The sequence below is a fragment of the Pezoporus wallicus genome, unplaced genomic scaffold, assembly GCF_028554395.1.
Source record: "Pezoporus wallicus isolate ANWC-B61680 ecotype Strahan unplaced genomic scaffold, APGP_CSIRO_Pwel_v1 contig_7961, whole genome shotgun sequence".
In the NCBI taxonomy this organism is placed as follows: Eukaryota; Metazoa; Chordata; class Aves; order Psittaciformes; family Psittacidae; genus Pezoporus; species Pezoporus wallicus.
In genome coordinates, this window is record NW_026635130.1 from 1 (window position 1) to 12,249 (window position 12,249).

Consider the following 12,249-nt stretch of genomic DNA (forward strand, 5'->3'; position numbering starts at 1 on the left):
GCCACAGCGCCGGAAGCGGAAGTTAGCCGGGGAGCAAACCGGAAGAGGAAGTGTTGGGGGACCGGGCAAGATGGCGGCGGCGGCGGCAGCAGGGGAGGGCTCGGTGCTGCCCCATTCGGTGCTGCTGCCGCCGTGGGACCGGCTGAGAGCGGCCGGGTAGGGCCCCCCCCGTTGTACCGGGACCGGCTGAGAGCGGCCGGGTAGGGCCCCCCGCCTTGTACCGGGACCGGCAGAGAGCGGCCGGGTAGGGCCCCCCCTTGTACCGGGACCGGCTGAGAGCGGCCGGGTAGGACCCACCCCTTGGACCGGTACCGGCTGAGAGCGGCCGGGTAGGGCCCCCCCTTGTACCGGGACCGGCTGAGAGCGGCTGGGTAGGACCCACCCCTTGGACCGGTACCGGCTGCTTTCGGGCCCGGCCCTGATCGCTTCCCCGCAGGGTCTGCCGGCGGTGGCGGCAGCTCGCATTGGACCGAATGGTGTGGAGACACGTGGATCTGAGCCAGCGCCGGGTACGGGAGCACCCCAGTGTGGGCAGGGGATTGACAGGGGGATCACCCCATTGCAGGCAGGGGATTGAGGGGGAGATCACCCCATTGCAGGCAGGGGATTGAAGGGGGGATCACCCCATTGCAGGCAGGGGATTGAGGGGGGAATCACCCCATTGCAGGCAGGGGATTGAGGGGGGGATCACCCCATTGCGGGCAGGGGATTGAGGGGGGAATCACCCCATTGCAGGCAGGGGATTGAGAGGGGGATCACCCCATTGCAGGCAGGGGATTGAGGGGGGATCACCCCATTGCAGGCAGGGGATTGAGGGGGGATCACCCCATTGCAGGCAGGGGATTGATGGGGGGATCACCCCATTGCAGGCAGGGGATTGAGGGGGGATCACCCCATTGCAGGCAGGGGATTGAGGGGATTGGGGGGATCACCCCATTGCAGGCAGGGGATTGAGGGGGGAATCATCCCATTGCAGGCAGGGGATTGAGAGGGGGATCACCCCATTGCAGGCAGGGGATTGAGGGGGGAATCATCCCATTGCAGGCAGGGGATTGAGGGGGGGATCACCCCATTGCAGGCAGGGGATTGAGGGGGGAATCACCCCATTGCAGGCAGGGGATTGAGGGGGAATCACCCCATTGCAGGCAGGGGGAATCACTCCATTGCAGGCAGGGGATTGAGAGGGGGATCACCCCATTGCAGGCAGGGGATTGAGTGGGGGATCACCCCATTGCAGGCAGGGGATTGAGGGGGGGGATCACCCCATTGCAGGCAGAGGATTGAGGGGGGGATCACCCCATTGCAGGCAGGGGATTGAGGGGGGAATCACCCCATTGCAGACAGGGGCTGTGCCACGGTTAAAAAAGATGGAAAAGTTCAGTGGTGTCCGCTTAAGTCCCTCAAACCAGACCTCCAGAAACAGAACTAACAAAACTGTGAGGTTTTATCCACAGAATCGGATTATCGGACGTCCTCGTAACCCGTACGCCCCGGTAACAAGAGAAGATGACAAGTCAACAGACATCCTGCCCACACCTAGTTCTGCACCGACAGACTCCGCACAACGGCCACATAACCCCCATACACGGAGGCTACGATGTCTTTTTGTGATCCTCGTTTTACAGCTCGTCGCTATAGGACAAGCAGTATCAGAGTACCACCCCCATCAGCCTTTTAAGTGGACCTTGTCTAGGTGGGAAGACCAAAAAGTTATCCAAAGCCTAGTCACAACAGGAGGACCCACCTTTACTGCTAGCCTCTGTCAACTAGTGCCTAGAGACCCGTGTTTAGATCATATAGGGTATTATTTCTGCCCGAGCTCGAATCCAGGAAAAGGATATTGCAATTACCCCGGGGAATATTATTGTGCCTACTGGGGATGCGAGACAATAGCCTCAAATTGGGTCCCTGAAACTCCAGACAGGTTTTTAAGGGTACAATGGGGGCCTTATGGATGTACCCCTCCGGAACAAAGTTGGAATGAAGGAATAGTATTAGCTCCCCGTGGGAGAATCGACCTGGGGAGCTGTCAGCATCTTATGATTAATGTAACGAACCCTTTCGACCATGGGTGGATAATAGGGAAAACTTGGGGGGTGCGATATAAGGAATCAGGAACCGATACAGGGGGCCTCATTTTAATAAAGAAGGAACCAATCCCACGAGATCCTAAACCCGTAGGATCTAATCCGGTTCTTCACCCAGAAGTACCTGTCCCAACGATGCCCAACCCAACGACACCTACACCATTACCACATAGTATTGGAAGTAGTACTGAAGTTATTGCACACACCACCAAAATTTCCGATCAAAATTCTCTTTGGAAAATGATGCAAGCTAGCTATCAACTACTGAACAAAACTCACCCAAATCTCACAGAGCATTGTTGGTTGTGCTACAGGATAAACCCCCCCTTTTACGAGGCTATAGGAGTAAGCGACACCCCCAGACGAGCAAATGGTACGAATCCAGCCCAGTGTGTTTGGAACACAGACAAACAAGGGATTACATTAGCACATGTGGTGGGTAAAATCCCAAAACATAAAAAACAACTGTGTGCTAATGTGACACAAGCTAAAACCCCTGCACGGTGGCTGATACCGGCCAGCAATGCCAAGTGGGTTTGTTCCGTTACGGGAGTTACACCTTGTTTGTCGTTAGACAAATTTAATGACTCCTCAGAATATTGTGTCCAAGTAACTGTAGTCCCTAAAATCTTCTACCATGCTGAAAATTTTGTCTATGATTCACAAATGACCCCGGAACACCATCTGTCAAAACGGGAACCCTTTACAGCACCGACAATAGCCACTCTAATGAGCGTAGGACGTGCGGGAATAGGTACAGGAGTAGCATCCTTAGTGCAACAAAATAAAGCACTTAGTGCCCTGAGAATGGCAGTGGACGAGGACCTGGCTAGAGTTGAGCAATCAGTGCATTAGAAAGTTCACTTAGATCACTATCTGAGGTAGTGCTACAAAATCGAAGCGGGTTAGACCTAGCGTAGGAGGATGCGTCGCACTGAGGGAAGAATGTTGTCTATATGCCGACCACACTGGAATAGTGAGGGATGCTATGGCCAAACTACGAGAAGGCCTAGAAAAACGGGAACGAGAGGCGCAACAAAATTGGTTTGCATCATGGTTTAACCATTCCCCGTGGCTTGCCACCCTAATATCTACCCTGATAGGGCCAGTTATAACAATCGTGATAGCGTTGATGTTTGGACCCTGTATATTGAATAAGCTGGTGTCGTTTGTCAAAAGCTGATAGAACGCCAGCAATTGCTTTAAGAGTGCTCTTGATTAGAATTTTTACCCATCTCCAGTTATACCCTGTTATTCTCTGTTACATCTTCGTTATCTCTTGCTTAAGGTGCCTTATATTTTTTATTCAAGTATATGGTGTGTGTTTTAAGAAATGTTGTAAAACACAGATTAAGATACATTTAGCATGTTATCCAAGATTACGATACATGCATTTTAAATGTTGTTATATTTAGCCAATTTAGTGATGCATGGGGAGAGGGGAAATGTAGGTAGGTAGGGTCTGGCGGCCGGAAGATGTCGCGCTATAGGGAAAGATGGGGCCCCTCTCTTGATAGCCAATAGCATTTGGTTTGTGATGTAGGCAGACGGAAGTGACGTCACAAACCCAGGGTATATAATGCTGTTTTACATACCAATAAATGGCATTTGCCATCCACCACATTGGTGGCTGTGAGCTGATGGCCCGAGCGGCCTGGGGTTGGTCACCGTGCCGTTCCTGAACCAGGTCACCACGGCTTGTGAAGGCAACAGGGCTGAGACGGGATCACCCCATTGCAGGCAGGGGATTGAAGGGGGGATCACCCCATTGCAGGCAGGGGATTGAAGGGGGGATCACCCCATTGCAGGCAGGAGATCACCCCACTGCAGGCAGGGGATTGAGGGGGGGATCACCCCATTGCAGGCAGGGAGTTGAGGGGGGGATCACCCCATTGCAGGCAGGGGGTTGAGGGGGGGATCACCCCATTGCAGGCAGGGGATTGAGGGGGGGATCACCCCATTGCAGGCAGGGGATTGAAGGGGGGATCACCCCATTGCAGGCAGGGGATCGAGGTGGGGATCCCCCCATTGCAGGCAGGAGATCACCCCATTGCAGGCAGGGGATTGAGGGGGGGATCACCCCATTGCAGGCAGGGGATTGAGGTGGGGATCACCCCATTGCAGGCAGGAGATCACCCCATTGCAGGCAGGGGATTGAGGGGGGGATCACCCCATTGCAGGCAGGGGATTGAGGGGGGGATCACCCCATTGCAGGCAGGGGATTGACGGGGGGATCACCCCATTGCAGGCAGGAGATCACCCCATTGCAGGCAGGGGATTGAGGGGGGGATCACCCCATTGCAGGCAGGGGATTGAGGGGGGGATCACCCCATTGCAGGCAGGGGATTGAGGTGGGGATCACCCCATTGCAGGCAGGAGATCACCCCATTGCAGGCAGGGGATTGAGGGGGGGATCACCCCATTGCAGGCAGGGAGTTGAGGGGGGGGATCACCCCACTGTGGGCAGGGGATGAAGGGGGGTATCACCCCATTGCAGGCAGGGGCTGAAATGGGGGGGGTCATCCCATTGCAGGCAGGGGATTGAGGGGGGGATCACCCCATTGCAGGCAGGGGATTGAGGGGGGGATCACCCCATTGCAGGCAGGGGGTTGAGGGGGGATGACCCCATTGCAGACAGGAGCTGATGGGGGGGATCACCCCATTGCAGACAGGAGCTGATGGAGGGGAGGACCCCATTGCAGACAGGAGCTGATGGAGGGGATCACCCCATTGCAGACAGGAGCTGATGGGGGGGAGGACCCCATTGCAGACAGGAGCTGATGGGGGGGGAATGACCCCATTGCAGACAGGAGCTGATGGGGGGGGATCACCCCATTGCAGACAGGAGCTGATGGGGGGGGATGACCCCATTGCAGACAGGAGCTGATGGGGGGGAGGACCCCATTGCAGACAGGAGCTGATGGGGGGGGATCACCCCATTGCAGACAGGAGCTGATGGGGGGGGATCACCCCATTGCAGACAGGAGCTGATGGGGGGGGAATGACCCCATTGCAGACAGGAGCTGATGGGGGGATCACCCCATTGCAGACAGGAGCTGATGGAGGGGATCACCCCATTGCAGGCAGGGGGTTGAGGGGGGGATGACCCCATTGCAGACAGGAGCTGACTGGGGGGGGATGACCCCATTGCAGACATGGGTCCCCCATTCCCCACTCTCTGAGCCCAGCCCCTGTCCTGTTGTTCCCCACCCCAGCACCCCAGCTCCAGGGTCCTGTGGCAGCTCCTTCTCCGGCACCTCCCCGCGGGGCTGTGCACGCTGCGGGCCCGGGGCTCCCTCCTCTCCCCCTCCCGGCCTCCCCTCCTGTCCCCGGCTCTGCTGGCGGCCCTGGGCCAGCGCTGCCCCCCGGCTCCAACGGCCTGAGCCTGGCCGAGACCGACGTGCGCCGGGTCCCCTACGAGAGCATCCCCGCTTCCCCGGCGGCGCTGGAGCTGCGGCGCTGCGAGACCCCCGCTGCCCGGTTCCACCCGCCCGCCTCCTCCCCGCGGTCTCTTCGCCACCTCCTGGTCCACCACGTCCCGGCCTTGGTGGCTGCCTCCTCCCGGCACCGCCGGGAGATGCTGAGCCTGCGGGGCTCCTATCGCCTGACGGAGCCCGCTCTGCAGCGCGCTGCTCCCTGCGGGGCTGCGGCGCCGGCGATGCCGCCGCGGGCTCCCTTGGGTACCACTTGAAGCGGCCGCGGGAGCTCGAGGTCGTTGCTGCTGCCTGCAGCACCTGGAGATGCTTTGCCTTGAGCTGGGGGTGAAGGTGTCTGCCGGGGCTGCGGTTGCCTTGGGTCGAGCGCTGCCCCGGCTCAGGGAGCTCCGGGTCGTCGGCGCTCGCATCACAACGGGAGTCCTGGGTCAAATCCGGCTGAATTTATCCCGTTGCAGCTGCTCCCATTCGCCTCAACCCCCAGCCTGAAGCAGCCGGGGCTGCCAAGCCTGGTTTAGGGCCAGAGTGGGCACACGATAGCGAGTGCATCCCATAAAGGGGCTTGGTAGGAAGTTGGGTTTGCTGGGATCCCCACCACCACCCCAACTCTGTTTTCTATGGAGCAGGGGAATAGGGAAGCCAGGCAGCAGCCATCTCTTGGGAACGCCGCTGAGGAGGTGACCGGAGACGAGCTGAGGTTCCCTCTGCTCCTCTTCCCTCCCCACCGAGCACCAGGCAGCAGCTCAAGGAACGCAGAACTGGAAGAGCCACTGGAATAAAAGAGATCCAGGAGCCCAGATCCCAAACTTCCAGTCAACATCCAGCTCCGATTGCTCAAGCAGCCCACATGCACACTCCAGCCTCTGCTGGGGAAGAGGTGGATACCCCAGCCACACGCTTCTGCTTGGAGAAGCCTGGGCAAGGAGTGCTTCCCAATCCAGGATGTCCTTGCTTGGACTTCCCTTGGAATTCCGCTCTTCAGGTTACTCCTTGGGAAGCCTTTACGCATGGGGGCTTCCTGGGTACGTGGTCCTGAGGTCCTGTTTGCTCAGTGCTCTTGGGCATCACCGACAGCCACATTTCCCCCTCGCCTTCTGTTGTCATCGCCCTCCCTGCGGTGTCCGCTGCCATGGAACGCTGCGACGTTCCCATTCCGAGGTTATCCCATCAACCAGGGAGGGCTTTGGATGATTCCTTGTGTTTATTAAATCAAACTGCTTCCGACTGATGTTTCCTGGGCTGGGTTCATCCTGTCCTCCACTCCGCTTCAGCAATGAGCCATTGGGTTCCACACAGCCCCGACGGCAGTGACCCCCCCACCATGATGAAACCCTCACCCTGCCCCTTGCCAACTGCAGGTCTTTGTGCCCTGGCTTCTTTCCTGCTCCCATTCCCAACCTCTGGAGCTGTGGGGCAAGCAAACAACGGGAACATGCCCCCAGCTCTGCTTTGGAACGCATCCCAAGGCTGTTGGCTTAGTAACACCCGTTCCCTGTTTATCTTGCTCAGTAACCCCCGCTCCATGTTTCTCCCAGGCCTGGGGGTTCCCAGTGGAGTGATTCCTGTTATTAAAACTGGGAGCAGCGAGGAGGGAAAACAGCAAAGGGAGAATGAATCCCGGGATAAAGCCAAGTCAAGGCATAGTTGGAGCCGAAGCGCTCCCTCAATGCTTGCAGCGGGATGCTCCCGGCAACGGGATTTAATATCCAGCAATCCCAACTCGCCAGTTTTCCATCATCTCCCAGCACGTCATCGCTGAACACAACGGCACAGCCCAGCAATTCCCGGTTTCCAAGGCACAAAGTGGCCCTTTCAGGTTGGGAAGCGGGAGGGGAGCTGGGAATCCGGGGTGACCGGGGGCAAATGTTGGGAATCGAGGACAAGGGGTGAAGGAACGGGACAAGGGGGAATGGCTTTAAGCTGCCAGAGGGGAGGTGGAGATGGGGTCTTGGGATGTTCTTCCCCATGAGGGTGGTGGGACATGGGGATGGGTTGAAGGGAGAAGTTTGGGATGAGCCATCCCTGTTCAAGGCTGGATCGGATGGGGCTTGGAGCACCCTGCTCCAGTGGAAGGTGCCAGGGGTTGGAGCTGGATGAGCTTTGGGATCCCTTCCCACCCATCCTATGAGTCTATGGGAAGACTTGCAGAGAGCCTCAGTGAATCCAGGCCACGAACAGCCCCCCCAGCACCCCACCAGGGCCACCAACATGGAAAGAGACCTTAGGGAGCCCCTAAAGCTGGGTTATCCGAGGGCAGAGTGACCCTGCTCCAAGCAAGCCGTCCCCGTGTCCCCATCGCTTCCATTGGAAGTGGCCACAATCCAAGGTGCTCCTGGGAGAGGACAAGCCCATGGGACAGAGCCTGGTTAAATTATAACCCTGGGGCTCAGCACCAGGAGCTGCTGCAGGTTCTCCACTGCAAGAGCCTGATTGAGGAGCTTCTGCTTCCTCCATCCTAAGCTTCATCCCCCCCCTCCCCGCCCCACCTCCTCCCCACCAGAGCTTACCAGGATGGAGGAGGAGCATCTTCATGAGGACCTGAAGGTCTTTCAAGGTAAGCTTCAGCCTCAAAGAGGAGGAGGAGGAGGAGGGAACATGGGCTTCCATCACCAACATGGCTTAGGAGGAAGAGGAAGGTCTAAGGCCTCTTTCCTCCTCCTCTTGGGCACCTTGTGGGATGGATTGGGATGGGAACCCACCCCTTGCAAAGGCTCAGATGGAAGAGGAGAGAAAGGGACATCACACACATGAAGGGCTCTTGGTGGAGCCCAACCAGCAACACCGGAGAGGGTTCCATGTCCTGCACCTTTCCCAAATGGAGCTCCCAAGCCTGGAATGTGGGAGCCCGTTTCCCACATTCAACCCCTCCGATACGGGCATCAGATGCCAGCTCCAGCCAGCAGAGACATTCCAGACCATGGATGGTCACTCGGGGAGCAATTTCCCTGCTAAGAAGGGGGTTAGGAGGCACCAGGAGGCTTTCAGACCACATTCCAGCCCCAACCCCATGGCTCAAGATCATCCCTTTGCCTTCTGTAGCAGATCATTGACCACTGCAGGTTATTTATTAACCCTTCTCTAAACGGGCCGGAGGAGCCGTCCCGCTGATCCCAAGGGAATACTTTGCCATCCCGATGCTTTTGTTTTAAAGACAGAAACTTCTTCAGGCAGAAGCTGAAGTCCTTCGTCACCGTCTATTTGCTGCTGGCCCTCTCCTTCCTCCTCATCTTCACCCTCTTCGCTGTGTCGCTCTCCAGAGGTACTGGAACGCCTCGGAACTGATGGATTGGGCACATAGAACCCAGGGATACACGAGGTCTAAGGGGGTGCTTCCTAAAGGTCCTAATCCCAGAGGACGGAGCTCCTGTGTAGTGACCATTGATGTCCATGGCACCATGGCTCATCCAAGCTACAAGCCCTATAGGCTGCTGGAAGGGCTTGGATAGGGCTTAAGGCCACGTTGGATGGGCCTTGGAGCACCCTGCTCTAGTGGAAGGTGTCCCTACCTATGGCAGGGGGTTGGAACTGGGTGAGCTTTAAGATCCCTTCATCCCAATTCGATCCAGTGGGATGCTTTCCAGCCTGGGGCTCTATGGAAGGTGAAGCACGCCTTTAGCTGTGAGGGGGTGAGGTGCTTCCTTGGCCGCAACCCGAGCCCTGACCCAGCATCAATCCTTCTCTCCCCATAGTTTCAGCCATTTCTTCGAAGCTCCAGGAGCTGCCCCCGCCGCAGAACCACACCGTTTCGGGCAGGGATTTCCTCTGTAAGTCCCGCTTCCCCCCCGCCCCATCCCATCAGCTTTCCCTCCCCAGAGCGCCCCTGGGGCGCATCGCTTCCCTGAGGGGCTGCAGGGCATCGCCCCCCTCTGCCTTTGCTGCTTTGCCAGCCACGACCGCTTCCTTATCCCATAGGGAACCGGTTTTCCCAGGTCACTGAAGCCTTTTGGGATGCTGGCGGCCACCTTTGTGCCGATCCAGCCTCCAACAAGCTCCGGGTTGGGACCGACCACCCCCCCCCCCCCCCATCCCTCTGACTTCTCCCTCCACATCCTTCTTTCCCCCAGTGTTTCCCTGCGGACCCGGATCCAGGGAATGGGAATACTTTGGTGGGAAATGCTACTACTTCTCCCTCACCAGGACGAGCTGGCACAAAGCGAAGGCTCAGTGCGAGGAGATGCGCTCGCAGCTCGCTGTCGTTGACAGCTACGCCAAGCAGGTAAAGAGCCGGCTCCAAGCGGGAATGGCCGGGATCCTGCCCCCTTCCGTGTCCCTCCTGGATCCTGCCCCCTTCCGTGTCCCTCCTGGACCCTGCCATCGCCTACAGCAGCCAGCAGAGAGCAGGCAGAGCCTGCGCTGCCTGCAGCCGGGGCTCCGCTTGGGTGCGCTGGGGATGCTCAGACCCAGCAGCGGCACCCATCCTGTGCATCCTGTACACGGGGCAGATACCCCCTAAATCCACAGCCAAGGGCAGAGCTGAAGCTCCCCAGCTCCTCTCTGAGCCCTTCCATAGACTTCTTCCATAGAATTCCCCCGGGTGCGGGCTGGAGGAGCCCTTTCCTGGCGCTTTTCCCTCCTGATCCCTCTCCCCGCTGCAGAATTTTGTCATGTTCAGGACAAGGAATGAGCGTTTCTGGATCGGGCTCACGGATGAGAACTCGGAAGGGGAATGGGAATGGGTGGACGGGACCGACTACAAAACCACCTTCACGTGAGTGCTGCCCTGGGTGCCTGTGCCCAGCACCCCGATGGGGTTCCTATGCCCAGCACCACAATGGGGTTCCTATGCCCATCACCACAATGGGGTTCCTATGCCCAGCACCCCGATGGGGTTCCTATGCCCATCACCCCAATGGGGTTCCCATGCCCATCACCACTATGGGGTTCCTATGCCCAGCACCCCAATTGCATTCCTATGCCCATCACCCCGATGGGGTTCCTATGCCCAGCACCCCGATGGGGTTCCTATGCCCAGCACCCCAATTGCGTTCCTATGCCCATCACCCCGATGGGGTTCCTATGCCCAGCACCACAAGGGGGTTCCTATGCCCAGCACCCCAATTGCGTTCCTATGCCCATCACCCCGATGGGGTTCCTATGCCCAGCACCCCGATGGGGTTCCTATGCCCATCACCCCAATAGGGTTCCTATACCCATCACCACAATGGAGTTCCTATGCCCATCACCCCGATGGGGGTTCCTATGCCCATCACCCTGATGGGGTTCCTATGCCCAGCACCCCAGTGGGGTTCCTATGGCTCCTGCTTCACCCTGCCCTGCTCTAGCACAGCAAGAGAGGCAGAAATGAGCGCCTAAACCATGTGAAATCAGCCAGATTTAGCCCATATCTGCCCGCACTCAACCAGATCCTTCTCTGCCCAGGTTTTGGAAGGAGGGAGAGCCCAATAACAGCGGCAACAATGAGGATTGTGCCCACCTCTGGGTGTCGGGGAAGTGGAACGATGTCTACTGCACCTACGAGTGCTACTACATCTGCGAGAAGCCTGTGCCCCAGTGAGCAAAGCCGCTCATGGAGATGCTCTGGCGCCACGAACGTTCCTTCCTCCTCTTAACTTATGCTCTCTGCTCTGTCCCGAGGAAGAGCAGGGATGGGTTTGTATGGTCCGAAGCGATATCCATAGGAATCTGGGCTCTCCATGGGGAGCTCAGCCTAATAAAGGACAATCGTTGCTCTGGTTAACGAAGCTTCTCTGTTTCTAGGCATGAAGGGCTGTGGGAGGGGAGCGGGAGGCATGGAGCAACACTGCAGGTCAGAGGAGATGCCAGGAGCAGGCTGGGGATAAATGGGGTGCAATGCTCCAGTGGCGGGGTTTGGAACTGGAAGATCTTAAGGTCCTTCCCAACCCAAACCATTCCGTGATTTAGGATTAGATGGATATGGGATTTGCTGCCCACCGGGCATCCCAGGAGCATCTCCCATGGTACCACCGGGAAGGGGAGGCGTGGATGGAGCAGAGCTGAGCTCCATCCATGAGGATTTGGTGCCTCTGCCGTGACCCTTCCTGCTCCTGAAGGGGTTTGGTGCTCAGGGCAGCTCTGCACCCCCAAGAACTACCCTGTACCCCCCACCTCCGCCCGGCTCGAGTCCCGGCCACTGCACAGAGGATCCAAGTGGAGCCCCAGGGACCCCGGGACACACGGGGCTGGAGCTGGAAGCGGGCTTTGCTTCCCCCCCGAGACCCCACAGCACCACTTGGGGGGCTCGGACGGGGCCGGACGGGGACACCTCGAGCTCCTCCGTGGGCTCTGTACCGTGCACAAGTGAGTGTGCAGAGCGCAAGGTGCCCAGGGCGAGGTGCGATCGGACCCGGCTCCGGTCCCGGTCCGCCGCTCGGTCCCGGTTCCCGCTTGGTCCCCGGACGATGCCGGCGCTGGATTCGTTGGAGGAGCCGCGGGGAGGACGCGGACCGGTTCCGCTCCCCCCCCCCCCCCCGCCCCTCTGGGACCGTCCCCACCGGGAGCCGAACGGGTCCACGGCGGCCCCGACGGCGGGAGGGCGCGCGTCCGCTTGCCCTATTGGCGACACCGCTGTCGCGACAGAGCCCGGCAACCCCGCGGTGAGCGGCGGAGCGCAGCCCCCCACCCCATCTCCCCCCTTTCGGGGGGACCCGTCGGTATCGCACCGGGCTCTGCCTGCACCGGGAGAGGGGAAAAGGGGGGGGGGGGGGGGGGGGGGGGGGTCCCACCTCGATGGGGCCCCCGCCGCGCTC

The 12,249-nt window shown here is 58.8% G+C and overlaps 2 protein-coding genes across 2 annotated transcripts; both read left to right on the forward strand.

The window, feature by feature from the left end:
- Nucleotides 1–70: 70 nt before the first annotated feature.
- FBXL12 (F-box and leucine rich repeat protein 12) lies at nucleotides 71–6,010 on the forward strand. Its single transcript, XM_057403499.1, is given in 6 exon segments — nucleotides 71–156; nucleotides 437–509; nucleotides 5,303–5,458; nucleotides 5,461–5,722; nucleotides 5,725–5,808; nucleotides 5,811–6,010. Coding segments are annotated over 6 exon segments (861 nt in total).
- A 1,997-nt stretch (nucleotides 6,011–8,007) lies between these two features.
- Nucleotides 8,008–11,219, forward strand: LOC130596127 (hepatic lectin-like). The gene is made up of 6 exons (XM_057403425.1): nucleotides 8,008–8,075; nucleotides 8,673–8,780; nucleotides 9,211–9,285; nucleotides 9,586–9,737; nucleotides 10,117–10,229; nucleotides 10,901–11,219. The coding sequence occupies exons 1-6, from the start codon at nucleotides 8,033–8,035 to the stop codon at nucleotides 11,034–11,036; spliced, it is 627 nt and encodes a 208-aa protein (XP_057259408.1). The 5' UTR covers nucleotides 8,008–8,032; the 3' UTR covers nucleotides 11,037–11,219.
- Nucleotides 11,220–12,249: the final 1,030 nt, after the last annotated feature.

What these genes read in the sequence shown, in the direction of transcription:
- LOC130596127 (XM_057403425.1), top strand. Translation starts at nt 8,033, where the DNA reads ATGGAGGAGGAGCATCTTCATGAGGACCTGAAGGTCTTTCAAG. An exon ending in CGCTGTGTCGCTCTCCAGAG is followed by an intron (nt 8,781 to 9,210) that starts GTACTGGAACGC and finishes CTCTCCCCATAG; the next exon opens with TTTCAGCCATTTCTTCGAAG. An exon ending in GACTACAAAACCACCTTCAC is followed by an intron (nt 10,230 to 10,900) that starts GTGAGTGCTGCC and finishes TTCTCTGCCCAG; the next exon opens with GTTTTGGAAGGAGGGAGAGC.